We start from the raw sequence: 24612 nt of genomic DNA, 5'->3' as shown, positions 1-24612 counted from the left end.
TCTGGTTGTTGCTGTGTAATGATTCCTTTACTAGGAAAAAGAAAAAAAAAAAAAAAAAAAAAAAAAAGACTGTGCCTTATGGTTGTTTTAAAGGAATACAAATAAAAATGGTACTAGAGAAAGTTGGATGGGATAGAGTAGGAATGTCGAGACCGAAAAGTAGCTATTCACTTCTGAGAAGCAAAGAAAAGGAGTGCTTTCTTATTTAACACAGTTTTCATTTGACAAACAGGAAGCTGAAAAAACTTGGGCATTTTTATTCAGACATGTATAAAAACAAAACAAAAAAAAACTTCACTGATATAACAGACATTTTCCCCCAGTCCCATCCAAGAGGACAGAGGTCTGAAGATAGGTCTTCTTTCTGTTTCACCTGGAAGCTTCTCATTACTGGTTCAGAATAGGTCCTGAAAGTGGATCTTGGAGACCTTTGTGAATCAGTTCATAAGGAGTGGGGATCATTGACAGCACAAATGAGCTATGGTTTACACAAAGGTGTCCAGTTTTTTTCTTTCTGAGCCCAACCCACCATGTATACATACTTCCTGAAAGCACAAGTATGTGTGTAGAATGAGGATGTGGCTATTGGGGTTTGGTTTAATTCAGTGCAAAATCAAGAAAACAATGCCTTTTACAAGGACTCTTAACACAGTTTTCCTTGACACCTTTTAAGAGTACATGCATTAAGACAAAGCTTTTGAATCCTCCATCTGCTGCTTAATTTACTTAATTTCTTCAAAGCTCAGTCTCCACTTACGGTTTTTCTTTCTGCAATTTCACTTATCTGTGGTCAACTACAATCTGAATAAGTGGAAAATTCCAGAAATTAACAATCCATAAGTTTTAAATTGTGCAGTTCTGAGTTGCACCATCCTGCTGTCCTACCTGAGAGGTGACTCACCCTTTTGCCCAGTATATCCACACAGAGTATAGGCTACCTGCCCATTTGTCACTTAGTCCTCTGTCAGACTTTTGCAGTATCACAGTGATTGTTTACCCTTATTTTACTTAAAAAATAGCTCCAAAGCACAAGTGTTGTGATGCCAACAATTCAGACAGTAGAAACTATAAAAGACTTTAAATGAAAAGAGGAAAGTCCTAAATAAGGAAAGAAAAAAGATAATATGCTAAGGTTGCTAAGATTTATGGCCAGAACAAATCTATCTGAAATTGTGAAAATGGGGAAAAGGAAATAGTACTAGTTTTGCTGTCATGCTTCAAACTTATGGCCATAATGCCTAAATGCTTAGTTAAGATGGAAAGGGCATTAAATTATAGGGCTCAGTACTATCTGCAGTTTTAGGATGTTGACTGGGTTTTTAAGTTGTTGATTTGGGTACTATAGATTGAACCCAGAGACATTCTACTGCTATTATGTCCTAAGACCTTTTCATTTTGTTCTGAGACAGGATCTCAGTTGTCCAGGCTGACCTCAAACTTATGATCCTCCTGCCTCAGCCTCCTGAGTTATGTGAATTATAAGCATGCACCATTCACTCCTGGTTTCACTAGGTATCTTGGAATATCCAGGGGAACTACTATATAAGTAAAACAGGATAATCTCTACCTTACAAAATTGTAAGGATTAAAAAGGATTGTGTGAGATAATGTAGGCGAAGTTTAGCATGCGTGATGCTTGGCTCATAGTAAATGGTCAGTTAATAGTAATACCTCCTTCTGTTTCTTCATTCCACACAACTCTTAAGTTTCCCAGTCTTTCCAGGGGCTTAAGAGTCATCAACCAAAGTTTTAGTTTACTCTTCCAGGTTTCCCCTGCTCCTCTTCCTTAGGACAGTCCAATGGGAAATAAAAGCACACATAACACTAATCCAAATAAGTAAGAGCTTGAGAGAAAGGGACCTGGGGAGTGATCCTTCATATCTTCAGGGTATTCCCCTGAGGAAGCTGAGGAATGGGATTGGAAAAGCACACAAAAATAGGAAAACCTTCTCCTTTCCTGGGGTTGGGAAAGAGAAAAAGTGCACAGCCAGCTACATACCACAAAAATTTTGTGTCAAAGTCTTTAAAAGCCTCCAAAGGTTGAATGGAATTGTCTAGGACTGGAGAAATGGGGCTGAGACCTGTAGGGGAGAGGGAGTACGGAGAAGAGGGGTACCCTCTAGAGGCACTAGCTGCCATCAAATGCTCCCTGCATGTCTCAGGGAGTGGAGGTTATGTTCTCTGGGCATTAGCCTTAGGGAAAAGCCTGCTATGCCAGTAATCAGGGTTATCAAAGGCAGAGTCAGTGGCTTCTAAGCTACGTAGAGTTTTGAGGCGGGCATAACGGACATGGGGGGTTTGGTGTCCAGGTCCCTGGAAAGCTCTCATTTCTTCATACCCTTGTTCAGATGCTGGACAGGCCCCCATGGATGCATATTCCCCACCTGGACCACTTCCACCACGCCGCCGATTCATATATTCATAGTCCTCATCTGGAGTTGTGCCAGCAGTGGGCATAGGGTGGAGTGGGCAACTCTGTGTGCTGCCCAGTGAGGCACTGAGGTCTGATCCTACATCCATGTACTCATAACCCAGTTCCTCAAGGGAACCAGGCCTAGGGGCACAAGGTGGACTGTGCCTTCTCCTCCGGTTCATGTATTCATACTCCTCATCTTCATCGTCTTCTTCAGTACCCAAGACAGAACTGAGACCCACTGAAGAAAGGGTGCCTTCCCGGGAGGAAGAAGTACCTAGGATTGAGAAGAAAGGACAGGAATGTGGAGAACTTCATGATAATAGGCAGAAATGGGTGGGGGGAGTTAGAAAAAATGAATAGAGAGGGATATGATCAGAGAAGATAAGATAAATTAAGAGGACCTTGGAAAAAGGATTAGAGGAAGATTTGAGGAAAGTCCTAGAAAGAGTCAGGCACCTTTGAGGTGTGTATCTGGCATGACATAACCATTGACATCCTCTTCCTCTACCCCCGGTGGGGAGAGTGGGGTGACAGGAGTAAGCAGGCTGTGGCGCTGGGAATGGTAGGCACTATCTCCACGTGGCCGTGGGCTCCGGCTCCGGCTCCGGCTCCGGCTTCTACACATTGACACCTTCTCTGAGAACTCAACCTCGGATCCTGTCACATGGCCCTCTGACGACTCTGATGCCAGGCGTCCCCGTGGCACTGGGTGCAGAGAGACTGGACGGGGACACCATTCATTACCCCCACAAGCTGCAGAATCCTAAGGAGGAAAATAATATAAGGAAATTTATACAGAGATGAGGAAAGAAGAAATGTTTGTGTAGAAGGTTAGAATGTTCAGTTCCTTTTTTTTTCTTTTCAGGATACGAATTCAACCTTAAAAATTTCTAATGTCTCCCACACTACCCCTATCAACCCTATCAAATCCCTAAGACTCTCTGCCACCCTGCCCCTCAGCAGCAGGCCTTACCTGGCAAGCCTCTCCAAGGTTACCCTGGTTCATGGGCATGTATCCAGATGATGGACTTAAAAGGTTCTGGCTCTAGGATGGAAAAAGTAATGAAAGGTTAAAATAAAGAGAGAAATCTACTTCTACCACAGGAACCTTTGATGAATTTAATCTGGGTACTATATGGTTCATGAGGGCTCAGAGTACAGAGTATCTTGGGCAACTAGAAGGTGTCTTACCCCACGTGGCCGAGTAAGTGTTCCAACTGGTAGGCTGAGGGCAGAGCCCAATGTGGTTGCCAGGCTGTCCTCCTCTGCCTCCAAGTCTAGGTCTAGGTCAAGTTCTGGTTCCAGCTCTACTTCTTCCAGTTCCTTGTTTGACAGAGCAGGGGGTTCTGCCCCAGGTGGTATTCCAGGCCCACTCTCTCTCTACAGGGGCAGGTGTTTGTTAAGGTGGATCCTGGTTCCAGTCAAGTTCTCTTTTCTCTAAATGTCCTTGACCTCTCCTAGTCCCTACTCACCTTTATGACCAGATACCTTGGTGGATCACGGGCCATCCTGGTAAACTCATTGGCTAGTTCTTTAAAGGTTGGGCGAATATTCTCATCAATCATCCAACCTGGAGGTAAGATGGAGGAGGTAGAATGAGAAAAGGAAATATAGCCGTAGAGGAATAGGGAGGGAAGTCAGAAAATGGCTGGGGTCAGCAGGTAACTCACACTTGACCATAACCATGTAGACATCAATGGTGCAGATCTGGGGCTGTGCTAACCGCTCCCCCTTCTCTAGCAGGTCTGGTACTTCAGCTAATCGGAGTCCTGCATAGGGCTCTGCTCCAAAGGTCATCAACTCCCAAACTGTCACACCTGGTACAGGAAGAAATGGACTAGTTAGTTACAAAAATAGTAGACATGGGCATGAAGTAAAGGGAAGGCAGAACTTGATCTGATACAAGGATCTGAAAGGCTTATACTTTGCAAGAAGAGGTGACTTAAAAGGCAGTTGTGGATTTGGGGCCAGTGATATGGAGGGCACCCAGATGCACTGACCATAGCTCCAGACGTCACTCTGGTGTGTGTATTTCCCAAAGTGGATACTCTCAAGGGCCATCCACTTAATTGGAGTCTGAGGATTAAAGATAAAGGTGCCATTGTTGATTTCCATAAAATTCTTAGCATTTCTAAGCCCCAAGTTCTCTATCATATTTTTTCTATGTTGCTCTCTGAACTTAAATTTCTGGTACCTCCAGTTTCCTCTCCTTGAATTCACCATGAAGTATCTGCTTACCTCGGAAACAGACCACAGACTGCTCCCTTTCCCCATGTTTCACTCCACCCCACCTCCTTTCCCAGTCCTTGTGACACCTCACCTTGGCCTCACTGTGTAATAGCTGCTTATCATCAGGTGGCAGCAGGTCAGCCACACCAAAATCTGCCACTTGAACCTGACTGGGTGACTTGAGTAACACATTTCGGGCAGCCAGGTTCCTGTGCACCATACCATGCTCTTCAAGATAGTACATACCCTACAGGAGAAAGAAATAGTCTCAGGGTTGGGGGAGTTCGTGTTTGAGAATCCCCTCTAAACTCTGAAGGTACTTCTCAGAACTTCAGAACTTCAGTCTTCCTGTCCCTTCCCTGAGTGCCCCCAGCCATGCAGTTCTTATAGAATCTTCCAGGCTTCTCTCACCTTGGCAATTTGTACTCCCCAGTTGAGGAGCAGCTGTGGCCCCAGTGCCCCCCGGTGTTGTCTCACATGATCCAGTAGGGAACCCAGAGGCAAGTACTGAGTGACAAGTTGCAGAGATGACCCTGGGCATAGTCCGAGCAACCGTACAATGTGCGCATGGTCTAGGCTGCCAATGGCCAGCATATGCTACAAAACATGAGAGGTATTATCCAGGGAAGAAACAGGTTCATGTATACTCAACACTCACACCCAGACCATGGTTTCCCCCAAAGCCAAATATAGCACCATGGTTATCATGGTATCTGCTAACCCAGGACCCTGATTCTATATGGCTTGTATATAATATTGTCCTCTTTCCTAGTGGCATACAGAATCCCCTTCCTTCACTTACATCTGTTACAGCTTGGAAACTTTGCCGTCCACTCTTGTCCTCAATGACTTTAATGCAAACTGGAATCTTGATTGATTCACCTTCGGGGATCCATACTCCCTGGGAAGTTAGGGGTAGGAGTCAAAGAAAGGTTATTTTCCACAGTTCAGTCCTTTCAAAAAAAAAAAAAAAAAAAAAAATTTTTTTTTGGTAGTACTTGGGATTGAACTCAGGGTTGCTGTACCACTGAGCTACATCTCCAGCCCTTTTTATTTTTTATTTTGAGCAGGGTCTCACTAAGTTGGCAAGGCTGGTCTCCAACTTGCATCCTTCTGATTCAGCCTCCCATCTCACTGGGTTTATAGGTATGCACCACCATGCCAGGCAAGGAAGTCCTTTGCCAAAATCTTTCTCCCCTCTGCCCTAGATCCTTTCTCCACCTCCCCATACATCCTGCGGGTCACTCACTTTATGCACTGTTCCAAAGACGCCTGAACCAAGCACTTTAAGCTTCCTCAGCTCTGTCTCTTTGAAGATTCTGGCGAAGACTTTGTTAGCTTTCTCACTGGGATCCAGAGGTTCTATACTCTGAGGGTTGGATGGGGAGGAGGTTCTCAGGAAAGTGCATTCTTTTTTTTTTTTTTTTTTTTTTTTTTTTTTTTTTTGCGGTACTGGGCCACAAACTCAGGGCCTTGTGCTTATGAGGCAAGCACTCTACCAGCTGAGCCATCTCCCCAGCCCAGGAAAGCGCATTCTTATGTCCCTCTCCTACCTACTCCCCACAGGTAGATACCAAAGGCAGCAGAGCCCAATGAACTGGGGGCAGGAAGAGGAAGAGTCTTTAGTCCTGGGAAGCATCATAGGCATATTGAGGAATAACAGACCCTGAGAATTGAGGAAGTTGTGCTTTTTAAATCAGGAATCAAGCAGGTTGGGTTTCCCCTTTGAGAGAATAGTAGGAGGGAGCTGAGAAAACTTGGTCATACTATCACCTTAAGAGCTTTTTAAATAATGTTCTGTGCTTAGTAAAGCACTTTCACATACATGGTCCCCTTTCACCCTTTCAGTCATCCTGGCAAAGATGAATGCTGATTCCTCTGTACAGATTCATAAACTGAGGCACAGAGAAGGCACATGACTTCTTCAGAGTCACATGGCAATAAATTAAAAAAAAAAGAATTAAAAAAAACAAGTCACATGGCAAAATATTGTGTGTGTGTGTGTATGTTACTGGGGATTGAACTCAGGGGTGGTCTACCACTGTGCTATAGCATTCCCAACCCTTTTTTATTTTTATTTTGAGCCAGGGTCTTGCTAAGTTGCCTGGGCTAATCTTGAACTTGGCAAGCTTCTATCTCAACCTAAGTAGTTGGGATTACAGGCATGCACCACTGTACCCAGTTCCTCATATGGCAAATTAATGGCAAAATCAGAAATATAAGGCAAGTCTCCCATTTTCCAGTGTTCTTTCCAATGGACCAAACTATTTCCTTGAAGAAAGGAATCAAACCTCCAGAGAAAAGGGAGGAAAGTGATATTCATTCCATCACTTATCCCTGGGTGCCTCTCAGAATGAAGCTAAGTACTCACCTCACCCCGTTCCAAGTAGCGCCTCATAGCCCTTTTATTCTGAATCCGGCGCCCACGCCAATAGAGAAAAGTGCCTCCCAGAATCAGGAAAACCACTGCCAATCCTACTGTCAAAGCCATTGCCAGATGGGTTTTGCTATGGAATACAGAGAAGCTTAGATGTATTTACATCTCCCTTACAAATGTCATCTATATTTGTGTTAAAGGTATGGTGCAAATCTAGGGCAAGAAGTTAACATTTACATATACATATATCCTTGAGCAATGAAGGGGCTAACCTAAATCCTGGGTCTCCCCCACTCAAGTTAGTGAAAGTTAATTTTAGGAAAGGAAGGCTGGAAGTCTAGATTCTTCAGTCCAGTGATAGCGGGCTATATATAATGAAAGGCCAGAATGAACGTAGTCATTCTTCCCTCATGGTAACCACCCTCTCTCCCTAGTTTCTCTCCCAAATATACTAACTTCTAAAATCTCCAAGCTCATCTTACCTGATCAGCACCAGTGTTTGGCCTAAACAGTCTTTTAGCTCTGGTCCCTTACACCTAGAGAAGAAAGTCACCCTCTTAGATAGGCACTTGGACAACAGAGGCTTAAATCCAACAGCTTAACTCCAAAAGCTTATTTCAGAACCTACCATGGGATCCCATCCTGGGGTCCAAAGCCTACCGCATGACTCAGTCTCCATCTTTAACTTACCAGGTCTCCCCAGTCACCCCTGAATGACCCTGAGCTGAGATTATTCCTGGTTCCCAAAACTGTAGTATAATTTTATGTTCTTTGAGTTTGTCTTTTTCCTCCAATCCTTTACTACAGAGCTGGGAGTAATTCTTAAATTAGAGTCCCTTTCTTATTTCACTCTACTTATCCTAGTTCTGTGCATCTACCCTTTTCCCTGACCCCCTCTTCTTATCATCCCATCACTGACCCCTGGGTGCAGTTCTCATGGCAGGGCCGACATTCATTCTGAACATCCGGGTACTTGTAGATGGGCCCCTTAGCACCTAGGACTCCATGAGGGCAGCTGCTCACACAGTGGGGCCCATCTCGAAAATGGGCACACTGGGCACAAGCATCAGAGCCCTGGGTAGAAGAGAGAAGGTCAGTATTCTAGAATGGGATCCCAATGTTAATTCCATACCTCCTAGCAAGAACCAACCCAGCCATTCTTGATCCTCTATACACTCTATCATTGTCTGGCCTCTTTGTGCTATACCGGGGATTTGAACATATTATTCATTGGACACTCCAAGTCTTGCCCCTCCCTTTCTCGCTTAGAGGTCCTGGGGTTACTACTATACCGAGCCATTGCATGTGGCACTGCCCTCCATGGGTTGGCATTCTGGGTGGCAGGAGAAGCATTCAGCCTCCTGGGCAAACTCACGAGGCTCCCTGCAATGGGGGATAAAGAGAGAGGGGTCAGTTCCAAGTCCTGATCTTAATTCCCTGATCCTGCATGGGGATCTCCTACCTCATTCTCACCAAGGCATATGAAGAAAGTTTCTAAAGGCTGTCAGGTGCCACCTGAACAGCTATATCCCAGGACCCCACCCCACCTCGTTTTTGGCAGGGGGTGCATGGAGGAATTGAACCCGGGGTGCTTAACCAGTGCCCAAATCCCCAGCCCTTTTTATTTTTTATTTTGAGACAGGGTCTCACTAAATGGCTGAGGCTGGCTTTGAACTTGCGATCTGCCTGTCTCAGCTTCCCAGATCACAGGGATTATAGGCATGTACCACAGCCAGCCCACCTCATCCCTTCTGACAGTCTCCCCTCACTGTACCCATTTAGAAAGTTGCAGTGGGTCACACAGACACCCCCTCGACTGTAGTTTCGACAGGATAAGCACTGACCAGGGCCTGGGCCCCAGCATCCTCCGGAGGAGCACAGTGAGTCACACACTTTGCCCTCTGCCACTGGAAAAGAAGGGATTAGGAGAGGAGTTTGAGGGTTCCTGGAAAGCCCTCTCTTGAATTCTTCCTCATTATTTCTAGCCTAACACCCCCCTTCTCTTTGGTTCCATCCTCCAACTCCACTCCCACATCTGGGACAGAAGAGTCCTTATACCCTTGCCTCCCTGACTCCTTATTCTCACCACAGTCTCTGCGTGGCCGATTATGCTTGATGTCTAGTCTCTCTTCTGCAGGCCCCCGAAGCAGCCTGGTCCAGTTCAGAGAGTGGTGGTAGCAGAGCTGCCGATTGGCACTTATGTAGATACGCCCAGCACTAATTTCCTTCAGGGATCGCAGGCCCAGCGATGTGACATTCAAGTTCTTCATAATTAACAATGAGAAGCCCCGGCTGAGAATAAGGAGATAAGATGAGAGGGCAGACTACCAAAGGGAAAATTAAACATGTGAAAGATTCATTTTTCATTCAACAAATTTGCTCTAGGCTAGTCAGACCCACAGAGGGAATCTCTCCCTCACTCTTTTTCCCTTTTCCCCTTTCTGCATCAAAGTCATGGAACATTTGGACCTGCTGCATGAGATAGTGCTATATATTTAAAAAAAGGATGATCACTGTCTGGAGATGCTACCACCTCCAAACCCCTTACTCACTTGTAAAGGCTTCTGCCTCCAATGGTTGTCAGGTTGGAAAAAACACTGAAGTTATGCATGTGAGGAGGCCAGGACTGGATGTTCAGGTAACCTGAGGGATTGAAGAGAGGCATATGAGTAAGGAGTCATCTCCCCTTCTTCTTTTGCAGGTTCTTCTGGGCCCTCCCTTATTCCTTGGGACATGATCTTCTCACTGCAGTTTGTGCCAGTGGTTCATCTATTCCTCTCAGAAAAGGCAGCTTCTCCTTCCACCCACCTGTGATCTCCCGTACTGTTCGGAAGACATTGAGCTTCTCAGGGTCCAGGGCAGGGATCTTGTGCCAGGGGTCTCTGGGGAAAACAGTAAAAACTGGTCAATAAAGTGGATGTGTATCTCAGTACAAAGGAGCATACTGCTAAGCAAGTGCTCTACCACTGAACTCACCCCCAACTCAACTGAACTTGGTTTCTGAATGTCATTTTCTACCCAAAGAAAACAGGGCCTCTTGGAGAAAATACTGTGGCAGGGGAATATAACCTGATCCTAGAGCACCTCATGCTAAAAAGTAAGGAAGTGCTCAGAGAATGCAGGGTACACATGCAAAGAACACAGGAGCCTGCTTGAAGGGACTCCCAAAGGCCGAAGGAAGGGACACCCAAACAACAAAATAAATAATGACTATATGAATAAAGTTAAGTATTCACACTGATAAAATAAATCAGGGCTGGGTGTGAAGCTGGAGCACTTGCCTAGCATGCACAAGGGCCTGGGTTCAGTCCAAGAACCATTAAATAAATAAATAAGTAAATAGGAAGGAGAGACTCTTCCTAACACTAGAATGAAAACAAATAAATGCAGAAGGAATAATAGAATTAGTTTATCATCCTTTCACACAATAATTGATTCAAACAAATGTCTCTCAGTATATTAATTGCAAAGGGGTAAAACAGTAATTGCAGTGGAAGAAAACCAGCAGATATCCCCTTATCCAAGTTATCAAGATTATCATCAGCAATGGAACAAATCAACATCATTTGTATCCTTCATATGATGTACTACAAATACAACATCTGTGCTATGGCTATCAAAAATGCCTAATTTGGTTAGGGTTATAGCTCAATGATAGAACCCTTGTCTAGCATGTGTGAGGCCCAGGATTATTAGATCCATGGCACCAAAAAAGAAAAGAAAAAAAAAAAAAAAAAAAAAAAAAAGAATGAGGACACATCAAATCAAACAAATTCAAATTGAAGAATATTATACCAATTACCTGACCTGTACTCATCAACAATGTCAGTGTCATGAAAGATAAGCAAAAACTGAAGAACCATTTTAGATTAAAGGAGATTGAAGAGACATAGTAGCTGAATGTAAGACATTTAGTGAAATCTGAGTAGGGTCTATAAACTAGATAATATTTGGTGGTGTTTTTTGTTTATTTTGGGTTTTTCTTGGGAGGTTGTAGTACTGGGGTTTGAACCCAGGGGCACTCTTCCTCTGAGCCCTAGGCCTTTTATTTATTTATTTTTATTTCTTTTTAGGGGACATGGTCTTGCTAAATTGCCAAAGTTGTCCTCAAATTTGTGATCCTCCTGCCTCAGCCTGTGTTGTTGGGATTACAGGTGTGCCCCATAGTACCAAGTCTCAATATTAATTTCCTGATTCACAATTATACTTTGGTTACATAAAAAAGTGTTATTGGTGGGGGGCTGGTAACTCAATCGTAGAACACATACTTAGCATGCACAAGGCCCTGGGTTCAATTCCAGGCACCAAAAGAAAAGAAAAGGCTCTTGTTTTTAAAGAATACACACTGAAATATAACAGAGGTAATGGAGCATAATGTCTGCAGCTTCACCCTCCAGTGGTTCAGAAACACAATATAGTGAGTAGTATATATGTGTGAGTACAGAGAAATGGTAAAATCATGTGGTATATTAATGTTCGGGTAATGTGAGTAAAGAGTGTATAGAAAATATATTATTTTTACAACTTAGTATAGATCTAAAATTATGTCCAAGTAAAAGCTAAAACAGCAGGTAGCTATAGCTTTCCCTCACCCCATTCCTATATACACACTTTCAGAAAGTCCCTTTATTCTTTGTTGTTCTAAGGAGCAGAACTAGGGAAAACAGCCAGAACAGTGTATTTCTATAAACTGAAAGATGAAATTTTAGACCTTGCCCTATACTGCATCAGTCCTCAGGGTGAATTGCTAAAGGATATCCCTGAGGGGATTCAAGCCCAGAATGGGAGGTTGAGTTCAGCATTCTTCTCTCAGGTCCTCTGCAACTACTAAGACTTTATGACTTACATTCCATCTCAGCTCTACATAGGGAAGGTTTAGGCTGATGAAATGAACTGTGTGGATGGATGGGGCAGGAACTGGGGAGGGAAGGCACAATCTCTAACCCATTGAGGCCGGTGATAAGAAAGTCCAGGTTGCCCAGAATCTTGGTGCAATTCACAAACCCATCGATGTTGCTTGAGTCCACAGTCTGGAAGCGGCTCCCAGAGCCCGTCCCCTCACAGGCTGCAAACACAAAAGAGGCTCAGTGGAGGGAGGTGGCCTGACTAGCTTCAGAGCAAAGGATGTGTCATCATAATTTCTTATGGTCTCCTACTCACCTTTAGGGCATAGCCCACCACAAGGCTCACATATCTTGAGTCCATTTTTATCTACTTCCATCTTGTCAGGAGGACATGCCCTGACACAGGACGTCTGGTCTACCACAAAGTTATCTTGAGAAGAAGAAGAAGGCACCATTAGAGATGAAGAGGGAACACAGCCAACATACCAATGGAATGCCTCCTCTGGGTCCTTGCTCCCTCCTGCTCCACACTGAATTTGCCCTATTTTAGGTTACTTAAATGCTATCCTATAGATTAGAAAGTCCATTTGGTCTTGGTAGTTCCTAAGGGCCATAGCTGGAGGTCATGCGGATGGGACAATGAAGTATGCTCTTTGTGACTCCTAAGACCCATAGCTTCTAGGAGATGGGACATAGAGGTCACTTATAGGGGGAGTTAATGATCACAGCCATTTACTTTCTAGGTTTCCTATTTGTCACCTAACTCGATCCCTTTTGACTTCCAAAACTGTGTCTAAACACCTGCATCCACTATCATGGTTCCTTCCTCTCAGACACTTACGGGGACAACTGGCTACACAAACTCCTCCATACTGGTACTTGGTGTGAGGATTAGGTTCCAGCTGGAAAGTTAGCTTGTTGTACACAAGAGGCTGTGGGCACCGGGGCACACAGGCTCCACTGTCATTGAAGTGTCGGCAGGCCTGAGGTCACAGGAGATTTAAAATTTATGGTATGTATGCAGTACCCTACTTCCTCCCCCAAACCCACATCCCCATTTCAGAACCCAGGCACACAGCATGAGTACATACAAAGCAGTCAGTGTCCTGAGGGCCTGAGCAGCCCCCTGCACACTCGTCATGGCAGCACTGGTTGGGGTTGGGCCCAAAGCAATGACCATTACATTGAGGGGCACAGATGGTCTTGGTTACTATGGAAGAAGAGAAAGCATGGCTGTCAGAACTCTTTGGATTGAATTCTGAGGCCAATACTTCATTCCTACCCTCAAGATTGACACAGGTTTGTGTAGGCAGGAATATGAAAGTGTATAAACTTGAAGTTTTTAGAGGGAAATTCAAACCCACATGTCTGGCAGTCTTCTGGTCCAGGACCCCAACATCGCCCTTTGCAGACCTCATGACAAGGGAGACCTGATGGGAAGGAAACCAATGCAGGGGCAGTCAGGGCTAAGAAAGGCTAGCTTGCTTGCTTGAATCAACAGGGTATGATGTCAGCACACAGGCACCTCAATCCCGGGAAGCAAAAGCCAGGGCAGTGTCCCTCCCTGCCCTTGGAGAGCAGGGCTGGGCTCAAGTGAACCTGTCAACAAGGGGTGGAGCTCCGCCTCCACACCGCCCATGGGCAGCTGAATGGGAGGGACTGGGGCAGAAGCCAAGCTCTGCCCTAACCCCAGTCCAGGAACTCGGTTCCTTCTGGGCAAATTGAACCCAGTAGGAATTATGCCTGTGAATGCACAGGGAGTACTAGTTTCTGGTCAGTGTAGATAGGGAGATCTTAATAGAAAAAGTAAGCTGGGGAGATAGCTCAGCTGGTAAGGCCCTGAGTTTGATCCCCAGTACCGCAAAAAAAAAAAAAAAAAAAAAAGAAAAAGTAAGAGATGCGCAGTGCAAAGACCTGGTTTCCCTGATTAGGACCGGGAGATTTTTACCCCTTTTCCTAATACACTGCTTCTATGGTTTGGATTCCAGGGGACTGACCTGGTACCTTCTGACAGGCTCTTGGGTCTAGGGCCTGAGATGACTATTTAGTGGAGAGGTGGGTTCAGATTAGGGATACAGTGAGGATGGGAAAGGAGTCACAGGTTTGGTGGGAGAAGAAGAGAAGTCTTGATTATAGCAACTCACAGCTTCTGCCATTGTCCTTCACCACTATCTCAGCATCTCGGTCCCTCACGATGTCCCTCCAGTCAATTGTGTCCATGTGGCAAAGTTTATCATTCTTCTCAATATAAACGCCCCCTGACAGAATCTCTGAGGGAGGGAAGAGAAGTGGCAAGCTAAGGGTTACAGCACCATTCCTTTTCCCTACTTCCAAGAGGACACCGGGGACCCAGGAGCAGGGGTATCACAGCAGACAGTCCAATCAGATTTCCCACTGCAGGGAAGGCTTGCCTCTTAAGAGGAGGAGTCAGGCCAAAGAAACTCCTGCCTCCTCAGACACCTGTCCAGATCCGGTTTAGCCAGTGGGGGAGGGGAAGGAAAGGAAAGACAGGACATCTCTGACTCAATGCCCCCTCCCCCAGGCCTACCTGAGTGTTTTCCAAATGACTGGGACAGGGAGAGTAGGATGCCAGGTGGTATTTAATCCCTACTGTCTTCCAGCTTGTGGGGATTGGAGAGGGAATAAAGGTAGGAGTCCAGGGAAGGAGGGACATCAAGGTACACTGTACTTTGCAATAAGAGGCATGGGTAATAAACCCAGCTCCAACTCCAGCCCCACCATGATAGAAGGACCTACTCTCCTGGAACAGATGCCCTGAGCTTCCTACTGGGTTCTCAGTTTAGTGAGTGGTGAGTCTTTAGACCATACTGGTAAAGGTTTGAGCACCTTGGAAGAGGCACTTAAAGTGAGGAGTCTTGGGTCATCATCAAGGAGGTGCCTGTCAGAAGGATGGCTGAGGGCAAAGCCAAAGGAATCATCAGGAACTGACCGGTGAGCTGAGTGAAGCGGAGCTGGCGCAGAGCATGGCTAGAGTTGGTGTTATAGTTCAACATGATGAAGATGGCAAACTTCCCATCATAGACCTGGGTACCTCTCACCACTCGGAGGTTGGGCAATGGTAGTGTAGAAAATTCATTCATGGCCACAAGGACATAGCCTGTCACTTCTCGGATCCACTGTGATGGAGCAGATTATGTCATTTGAGAGGGACAATAGAACCATAGGTCTTAGTCCCCTCTCCCTCCTTAAGGAATTAAAGAATCTCTAATTCTTCTTTTTTCCTTTCAGTGTTGGGGATATAACACAGGGCATCACATATGTTACACAAACACTCTACCACTGAGCTACACCCCAACTCTGGCATCCCTAATTCATTGCCCAGGTTGGCCTCCAACTCCTGAGCTTAAGTGATTGTCCTGCCTCAGTCACTTAAGTAGCTGGGATTACAGGCATGTGGCCATTGTGTCTGCTCTTTGAATTCCTATTTTGGAGTAAGGAGTAGGTTATGCCACATTACTGTGTCACTTTGGTGAGTGAAAAAGGCAGCAGAAATAATTGAGAAATTCAAGTTTGCTACCTTATTCTTCTCAGACCTCCTCATATCAAGGGGATCCTGGTTTAATTTCTTCCCCATCTCTTCAGGTACCTCTGGATCCTCAAGTCCTTAGGTGTCTCCCTGTATTAGTCCCTGATTACTTTGTACCATAACAGAACACCACCTGCCCCTATCCCCTTCTTATGGCCAGTCCCTAAATATTCTTGGTTACAACCATCAGATCAGCGACCCAGATTCTAGTCACTGTCTTCAGAATTACACAGCTTTGAGTCTTAGGACTTACCACTGAGTTTTAAGAATGCTGAACTCAGCAAAGTGTGGTCCTAAAGGAGGGAAGGAGTCTCCTATATGCAGAATAAGGGAGAAGGGATTGAAAATGGGATTGAAATGGATCAGGCACTCTCACCTGTAAGAAGCTGAGGTCAGCATTGTGTCCTGTGAGCACAATCTCAAGGTTCCCCATCACCACCTCACATCGCTCGTAGAGCTTGTGTAGTGTCTGGTATTGGTTCTCCGCATCACCAGTCACACTCAGCCCATTCAGGGTCCCGGGACACACTATTCGAAATAGAGGTAAAAGTGGCAGAGAGCTGGATACAAGTTTTCAGTCTCATCTGCCATCCCCCAAGGCACTCCCTTGGTTGCCCCCCTCCAGTAACATTCAAAAAGATCAGAAGGCAGTTGCCTCTGGCTTTCCCTATTAGGGTCAGACAGAGGTGCCCATCATGGCCTGAGAGTCTCCTCCCTTTTAGAATGGCCTCATCATCCCCTGAATGGAAAGGTGACAAGGTTTTCTTTTTCTACCAGGACCCTCTCTATTTCTTTTTCAGGTTCTGCTTTGGTCACTAAAGGGTTAACCCAGTAAGACGCCTAAGGGACTGTTCCCCTCCTGGAGAGAGAAGTTAGGCAAGGACCACAACTTTGATTACCCTCCTCTCTCCCTCAAGTAGAGCACTGACTTTTCTACCCCCCCTGCCTCTCTCTAGGCCCTGGAATAAATATCTCTTTGGGGTTAGCACACAGCCCCTATTGTGTCTACTGAGGGTGGGATGGGGGCAGAGGTGGGGGCAGTGCCTGGGGCCACAGTTCAGCCCACAATGAGGCAATTCTATCCAGGAGGAGGGGGCTGCCCCACCCTGTCCCAGATGCCCAGGCCTCAGCAGCCTTTGCATCCCCTTCACACACACCCCTCCACCCCGGAGCTTTGGGCTCAGACAAGTGACCTCACTGGAGTGGGGAGCTCTGCTGCTGATGGTGGTGGGGGTCAATGGCAGCTTTGTCTTTAAAGCTGGAAGATAAGAAGCTGGTAGCTCCCCTCCCCACCTTCCTAACCTCTGGCTTCCCTTCCCCTACCCCAATTTACTCCACTCACTCAGCATCCCTTTCCAGTCGTAAATATAGAGAAGCCTGGAGGAAACAGCAGAGGACCTCCACTCACAAGCCTTCTACCAACTTCACGTCAGAAGAGATTCATTCAACAGACTGCCAACCTGGCACTCCTCTCCACGTGGTGGAGGGCAGCCCAGACAGGGGTGCAAGCACCTGGCAGGGTCTTGGGCTTTCACTTTCCTTTGTAAATATGAAGACAATGGGCAATGGGAAGTCTTGGACCCTGAAGCCTTAAATATACCTGTCTCTTTTCTCTGGCTCAGTGAAAGACCTGTGGGGAGGGTGGGAAGTAGGGGAGTAGATACCACCTGTTCTAGCCACCCTTCCCGGAGGCAGTGGCAGCCTAGTGGGAGGCACAAGTACAAACAGAGGGGAGGGAGGTTGAAAGGCTCCAGTCCCTCCAGCTAGATATACCCCTAGTCTGGCCACTTGATCTTTGAGGGCCCAGGAAGGGAAAGGGTGGGCTAGTTTCAGCTAAGAGGTTTAAACAGACAGGGAGTTCCCAGAGGAGGTTGGGAACTCCAGGGTCCTTGGGCTGAAATGAAGAAGACCAGGAAGATTAGTCATTTCTGGAACAGCCCCACCCCATCCCCCTTCCTGGCAGGACACCCCCTTTTCTAAGTTGAGGCGCCAATCCTTCTCACCAGATAAGGGAAGAGCCAAGATTTCTGAACAGGGAAGTGACCTGTGCGTGTGCATGCACGACAAACACACACACACATGAACACAGCTTCCCTGCTGGCCCAGAAATCTACACTGGTCTGCTGCTGGGATCCTTATCAGGAGGTATTGCAAGTGGCAGCATCCATCCCACCTGCCCACAGCACTAGTGCAGACTTTGTGTCTGTGCTTGGAAGGTAACAGTGTTACAGGTCCCAGTTCCCTGCCACCCTGAGGATAAAGTCCATGTTTCACACAGCAGGCAAAGGGCCTGGCCAGGAAGAGAGTATAAACAACACCTCTGGGGAGGAACCAGGCAACTTGCGGGGTACAGCAGAAGGAAGGGAATTATAAAAATCCCTGCTGTACCCAGGAACCAGGAGAGCATAGGGAGAGCCAGTGTCCCTTCTTTAGTAGAAAACACTGGGGGCAGGAGACAAGAATGTCCAGCCCCCCCCTCAATCAGAGGCTTCCCCTCTGATGTCCCCCACCCCCATCACGGTAGGGACAAAGGGGCTATAGAAGGCCTGAGACAGGGCCGGATGCCCAGAGGCTGCAGGATCCAGATAAAGGGTAGAGACCCAATCATGCCTGCCTCCTGCCTCTCAGGGAGGGTGGCTAGAATCTGGAACTACTAGGTACTGGGCTGAAGATTCCAGGGGTCTGGATGGGACAGTGATAGTCATTCCACTGGTCCCTCCCACTCCAGTCCCCAGACCACCTCCCTCCACCAGCTGGGAGTGTTCACATCTCGAGATCCCAGGGGCTAAATTTAGGCCCAGCAACTGTGGGGGAAGCACAGGTGGTTCTCCCACTCCCACCCTGGGGAAGGGGCCCTAGCTGTGCCAAACCCCAAGCAGGGATCTGGGGGGAGGGGAAGATCAGTGGGACTCTAATCATGCCACTCTTCAGGTGTCCATAGTCCCAGAGACCCCCAAATGTTTGGTTTCAGATGGCATGGGCAGGGGAGAAGGAATAGAGATGAGCAACCCAGGACTCTGGAGTTAGACAATAAACAGAATGGGGGAGGTGTAGGAGTTGGGCCTAGGAATGACTTTCCAGGACAGGGGGTTCAGAAGGTGGGAGAGGTACCCACTTGGCCCTCAGGGAAGAGAAAAGGTGAACAGAAATAAAATCTGAATGTCCTTTCCCCTACAGCTCCTGGCCTTGTATATAGTAGATGCTCAATAAATATTAGTTGAATTGACTAAGTCTTGACAAAGAGAGGTTGGTCAAGTTGGGCTCCAGTCAGCTTTATTTCGAAGGTAAGTGGGCAGCCAGCCTCTGTTGGATCTCTCACCCTGGTGTCACCTGGACTTGGCCCTGTAGTTAATCTCAGTCCTCCCCAGGGCAGGCCCACTTACGGAAGAGGAGGTGCCATTCCTGTTTTTCCAACACCAGAAAACAACAACCCCCTCCAACCCTCCCACAGCTCCGCCCTGTCGGCAAAACAACGAAACTGGGGGTTGCCGAAACCTGGGGAGAGGTGGAAGCCAGGGGTGCTGAAAATCAAGCTGAGACCCTTCAGTCAAGCCCACCGCCCGCCGCACCCACAACAGCTCCCACTTTACAGAAAGGAGGACCCTGCTCTTCTCCTTTCAAAGCCTCTCAAAAGTGTGAAATACTGTTTCAACATCAATCTTAATCAGGGGAAACCAACTAGAGTGTCTGCGACGCCCTGAAGAAAAGGGGGTGGGCGTCCAGGAATGCAGTCCCTGCCCGGACCATGCCGCGAACCTAAGCCTAACCGTCCCCTCCCAGGTGGTCGCAGCAGACTCAGGATCGCACCCTCAACCCGGCACTCCTGCGCCCTTGCCCCTGCCCTCAAGGTCTGCACGCACTCGGTCCGGTTCCCAGGTTCCTGCCTGTTGGTGCACCCGCGCCACTTACCTGCCTGCGAGTTGCCCACCTCGGAGCCCCGGGCTAGGCTAAGAAAGAAGCCCAGCACCTGCAGAACCCGGTTTGCCTTCATGACTCCAGCGGAGGGTGAAGGGGGCCCAGCCGAGTCCGGCCCGGGGGCCCCTGTACTAGGACATCGAAGCGACAGCCACCTGAGCCGCCAGCGAATTGGTGGCGGCGGCAGCGGAGGCTGCAAACTGCAACCGGAGCCGGAGCCGAAGTCCGGAGCGGGATGGCAGGGGAGGGTGTATGTCTAGGAGAGAGGGAGTGAGGGAGGGAACGCAGAGGGAAGGGGGTGAGTCACGGCCGCGCCCCCTCCCGTGCGAGGCTGGAGTAGGGATTGCTGGAGCCTCGGACAGCCCGCCCAGAGCCTGCCGCCCGCGCCCCACCGACCCGAGCGTGACCAAACAGACCGAGGAGGGTGTCACTCTAGCATTTCTTCAGGAGCTGCGCTAAGGGGAGATCGAGATTCGAAATGTCCCCAGTTCGGGGAAAGGTAGTGAATGCGGGTGCGGAGAGAGCTCCAAAGCCCGGCCCCCTGAAAGTTGGCCTCGCCCATTAACCAAATCACTCAACTCCCCTAGCCGGTTGGGTCACTTGAGGGATTTCTCTGAAAGTGACTATTTCTCTCTGTGGGTATTTGAGTGGGGAGGGTCGGTTCTCTGCCCTCTCACGCTCAAGCCACCTCAGTTTCCCCGAGACTCAAAACGCCATAATTCATCCACCCTGCACGGGAACCCGAGCCCCAGAGGCCGCGTGAAATTGCGCTGTCTCCGGCCGCTTCCTCCTCCAGACCCGGCGCCGGCCCGGCCTCTCCGGGGGATTTGGTTGGGAGGCGGGGGGTGGTTTCCAGCCTGGGAACAGACCCCGGAGCCCGCCTTTCCTCTTCTACTCGGGGAGGGGCTCCCGCACCTGTCGCTGTCCCCTCTGCTGCCCCCCACGGCTGCCTGGGAGAACAGCTGCCTCCTCTTCCACTCCGGAGTGTGTGACCGCGCCGTCCGGGCGGTCGAAGTTCCCGCCGCTTTTTTAGGGACCCAGATGGGCACCCCGTCCCCACCATAGTCTCTCGCACCCTCCCAGGCGCGGGAAAGGAAAGACGAAAGAGCAGTGAAGAGGAAAGCGAATAGGTCACCAGAGACTGGGTGCACGAAACGCTTGAACCCATGGGACCTCCTGCCTCAGCTCCAGCATCCAGTGCTGAGGAGGTCTGCCGCGTGGTGGGTTTTTGCCCCAAACCCTGCTACTTCCCGGAGGAATCCGACTGGCGCCCCCTTGTGCACAACCCGCCACAGGGGAGCCCCACAAGACTTTGCATTTCAAATCCTTTAAATTGGTATTACAGGGGCTGGGGTTATGGCTCAGTGGTAGAACACTTGCCTAGCACATGTGAGGTACTGGGTTTGATCCAAATAAATAAAATAAAGGTATTATGTCCATCTACAACTAAAATAAATTTTTTTAAAAAAAATTGGCATTACAGATCTAGCCCAAACAGCCTAATTATTTCCCCCAGAGACTTGGAAAACAATTGAGATTCCCCTTCCCTCTGGGATTAAACTGGGGATTGCACCCAGGAACGTTCTACCACTGAGCTACATCTCCCAATTTTTTTTTTTTTTTTTTTTTTTTTTTTTTTTTTTAACTTTGAGACAGTCTCCCTAAGTTTTCTAGCTGACCTGGAATTTGCCAAACTCCATCCTCCCAAGTTTCAGGGATAGGTGTGGGGAACGGAGTCTTGATGAAGAAATACCCACCACCACCACACACATACCTCAAACCAAGACTAGAGGCTAAAATTCTTTCCTGCTCTGCATTGAAATGTAACCCAGAGGGTTCATTCTTTGCCAGAGGTCATCAGCCCAGGAGGATGGCCTCACCTGGGCCTGGACCTCTTGCCCAACAGTTTTACTAGTAACAAAGGCAGCGAAACCATTACCATGTATATCCATGCAACATTTCATTTGCAAAGCATTTCTCAAAACTTATTGCCTTAGAGAATATACTACATAACCTGAAAAACATGTGAGTTAGGCTACATCACTTGCCATTTTACCAGAACTGGAAACTTGTGATATTTCTCAAAGTTCATTTACCTGATGACAGTGGTCTACTGATTGGGAAGAGAGGCTCAGTGGTCTCCTAGAATTTCTTAAGTCCTCCTGAGACTGGAGCTTCATCCACTGGGATTCAAACACCCATTGGGTAACAGTACTAATACCATTTAAAGTGCTCCTACCTGCTGTACTCCAGATGAAAGTGTCTTTCACTTTATTACTGACTCACTGAAATCTAGTGTTCAGGGCCCTTTCTGAAGGAGAAAACACTCCTTGGTTTCCTTGTTTAAAAGTTATAGGGCCGACTGGGTGCAGTGATGCTCACCTGTAATCCCAGAGATTCAGGAGGCTGAGGCAGGAAGATTGCAAGTTCAGCAATTTAGCAAGACCTTGTCTCAAATATAATATAACAATAAGGGCTCAGTGTATAGCTTAGTGGTAAAATGCCCCTGGGTTCAATCCTTAACACACACATACACAAACACACACACATATACACACACAAACAGATTGTAGGACTGGGTAGACTGCTTGCCTAGACCATGAGAGGTTCTGGGTTCAATTCCCTAGCAGTGCAGAAAAAAACAACAATAACAAAAAATAAAAGTAAAAAAGATCCCCAGTTGCGTCAATTTGTAAGGTTGTTTTGATTTTTTTTTTTTTTTTTTTCAGTACTGGAATTTGAAACCATTGATTCTACCATTTAACTACAACTGCGACCTTTAAAAACTTTTTTTTTTCTTTTTGTTTTGAGAGAGGTCTTGTTAAAATGCAAGAGACTGGTCTTGAACTTGCAATCCTCCTGCCTCAACCTCTGGAATCCCTGGGATTACAGATGGCACCACTATGCTCAATGGGTTATTTGGTGTTAAAGAGGAATTATTGTGGTATGCTCTACCTTTAAAGAGCATTCAGTGAACACCAGCTGTATCTATTCCCATTATCTTCAACCCTGTCCTTCCTAACTAGATCCCAAGATATGTTTGCTGGTATCTGATTCTTCAACATTCTTTAACACTTACAGAAAGTGTTCATTCTTCAACACTTACAGAAACAAAATGCTAAACATATGGGATATAAACAGTGCACAAAACTGCTGTGGAGATGGATGTTTCTGTTAAGGACTGCCATAAATGAATACATGAAAGAAGGGAGGGTTTATTTATGAAAGCTCTATGTAATCCTGCAGCATCTTTTTTTTTTTCTTTTCTTGCTCTTAGTGATTTTTGTTTGTTTTTTAAAAATATTTTTTAGTTGTAGATGGACACAATATTCTTATTTATTTATTTAATGTGGTGCTGAGGATTAAACCCAGTGCCTCACACATGCGAGCAAGTGCTCTATCACTGAGCAACAGCCCGAGCCCCTGATTTTGGTTTTATTTTACTGTAAAACAAAAGGTAATCAGCTATGTACTGTGGTGCACACCTGTAATAAGGATCAAGTTCCATGCCAGCTTCAGCAACTTAGTGAGACCCTGTCTCAAAATAAAAAAATGAAAGGGACTAGGCTCAGGAGTTGAACACACCTGGGTTCAATTCCATGTACCAGAAAAAAGAAAAACAAAAATAAACAAAATGAACTTTTTTGACCTCTGAGAACTTCCAGTCTATTGTTCCTAACTGCTACAAGATATTCTATTATGAGGTTCCTTCTACTTTGTTTGCTATCCCAATGCTGGAACTTAGATTGTCTCTGATTTACTGCAGCTACAAGTAATGCTGCAATAAATATCCTCATACCTGTCTTTAGTCCTGTGATAATTTCTTGTGCACATTGGGCTCCTTGTTATGGGCCAGGCTATATGGCCAATGACCAAAGAGACTCCATTTTCCCTGAGACTCCATGTCATGTAGGAAATGCTTCTCCTGTGGGAACACCCCGGTTCTGTACCCATCAACAGTTGAATGTTTGCAACACAAAATGGCAATTCTTATATCACGTAAATTGTTCTCTTTTTGGTTCCTATTCTTGGGCAATGTACTCTGTCAGAGAACAATTGTCTAGATGTTAATAACCATTCTTTAACTTGTACCCAACTAGGGTCGTTTTGACCCACTTCCCCTTCTGCTTATGATTTTAGATTTCTTGATGTTAATTCGTAGTTTTAAATCATAACAACAACCACTTATGATTAATGTACTGACATACTTTACTTATGGTATAAAATCCCCTGCAACCCTATGCCCGGGGCTGTCCTCCCAATAGCCATTTTGGGCATTGTGTGAGACAGTTCGTCGGCTGGCTAATAAAGACTCTCAAATTTGGACTTCTCAGTGGTGATCAGTCTGTTCTTAAGTTGTGCTCTACAACACTCCTGATTCTGGAATGTCCATCTGTCTATACTCCCACCATCAGTGGTAGAATATTCCTAAACTTCATGTCTAATACTTGACGTTATTCAAGTTTCTAGTTATCTAAGGGTTTTTAATATCTCATTGCAATTTTAATGTTTAATATGTTTGGTCATCTTCTCAAACTTTCTTTCTTTCTTTTTTTTTTTTTTTTTTTTTTTTTTGCAGTGCTGGGGATTGAACCCAGGGCCCTGTGCTTGTAAGGCAAGCACTTTACCAACTGAGCTTTCTCCCCAGCCCCTCAAACTTTCTTAATTTTGGTTTCTCTCCCTCTCTCTCTCTCTCTCTTTTTTTTTTTTCCTTCTGATGCTGGAGATGGAAACTCATGCTTGCTAGGCAAGTGCTCTACTATCAGGCTACACAATTGGACAGAAGTTGGGCTGTAGAGTAGTCACAATGCTTCATCTAATCCCTTCAGGGAACTCTGAAATAAGGTTAATATCCCACCCTCCTGATAGCAGGTCTTACCAAGGCATCAGGACATACCTGCCATTTCCTACTCAACAGTTCTTTACCTGATGTTATCAATATAGCAGATCAATATAATGATGTTCTGAGAGAAATTCTGCTGGTCAGATGTCTTCGATTATTTTATGACAGAGGACAGGAGAGTTCATATATCCCTGGGGCAAGACTATAAATGTATTTGTCGTCTTTTCCGAGTGAATGTGAACTCTTTCTGTTCTCTGTAGAGTAGATAAAAATACCTTCCCTCTATCCTTCTAAGTTCTTTGGTTGAACTATAAATTAAATTGATGTAAGACAGATTAACTGGAGAAAACTCATATTTAATTACATATATGTGCATGAGAGTTCCACAAATTTTCAAACTGGAGAAAGGATCAGATGAGTGAAGCGTAATAGCATCATGAG

General features: G+C 46.4%; 1 protein-coding gene across 1 annotated transcript; it reads right to left on the bottom strand.

Annotated features, from left to right (window-relative positions):
• Positions 1-235: 235 nt before the first annotated feature.
• Positions 236-19840, bottom strand: Erbb3 (erb-b2 receptor tyrosine kinase 3). The gene is made up of 29 exons (XM_047549963.1): positions 19745-19840; positions 19323-19584; positions 15790-15941; positions 14817-15003; positions 14011-14136; positions 13231-13296; positions 12958-13076; positions 12708-12849; positions 12183-12296; positions 11967-12087; positions 9831-9904; positions 9575-9665; positions 9109-9314; positions 8797-8929; positions 8315-8405; positions 7942-8096; positions 7505-7558; positions 7017-7152; positions 5895-6014; positions 5448-5546; positions 5057-5242; positions 4737-4892; positions 4417-4492; positions 4087-4233; positions 3889-3986; positions 3608-3796; positions 3390-3461; positions 2873-3179; positions 236-2690 (listed from the first exon to the last, which is right to left on the bottom strand). The coding sequence occupies exons 2-29, from the start codon at positions 19402-19404 to the stop codon at positions 2173-2175; spliced, it is 4017 nt and encodes a 1338-aa protein (XP_047405919.1). The 5' UTR covers positions 19405-19584; positions 19745-19840; the 3' UTR covers positions 236-2172.
• Positions 19841-24612: the final 4772 nt, after the last annotated feature.

The sequence above is a fragment of the Sciurus carolinensis genome, chromosome 4, assembly GCF_902686445.1.
Source record: "Sciurus carolinensis chromosome 4, mSciCar1.2, whole genome shotgun sequence".
In the NCBI taxonomy this organism is placed as follows: Eukaryota; Metazoa; Chordata; class Mammalia; order Rodentia; family Sciuridae; genus Sciurus; species Sciurus carolinensis.
This window is presented reverse-complemented; position numbering and strand designations above follow the sequence as displayed.

Coding starts and splice junctions, on each gene's coding strand:
- Erbb3 (XM_047549963.1), bottom strand. CDS start 19,404: ATGAAGGCAAACCGGGTTCTGCAGGTGCTGGGCTTCTTTCTTAGCCTA. Junction 6,015..7,016: donor GCTACTTGGAACGGGGTGAG/GTGAGTACTTAG, acceptor TCCAACCCTCAG/AGTATAGAACCTCTGGATCC. Junction 3,462..3,607: donor CACTTACTCGGCCACGTGGG/GTAAGACACCTT, acceptor TTTCCATCCTAG/AGCCAGAACCTTTTAAGTCC.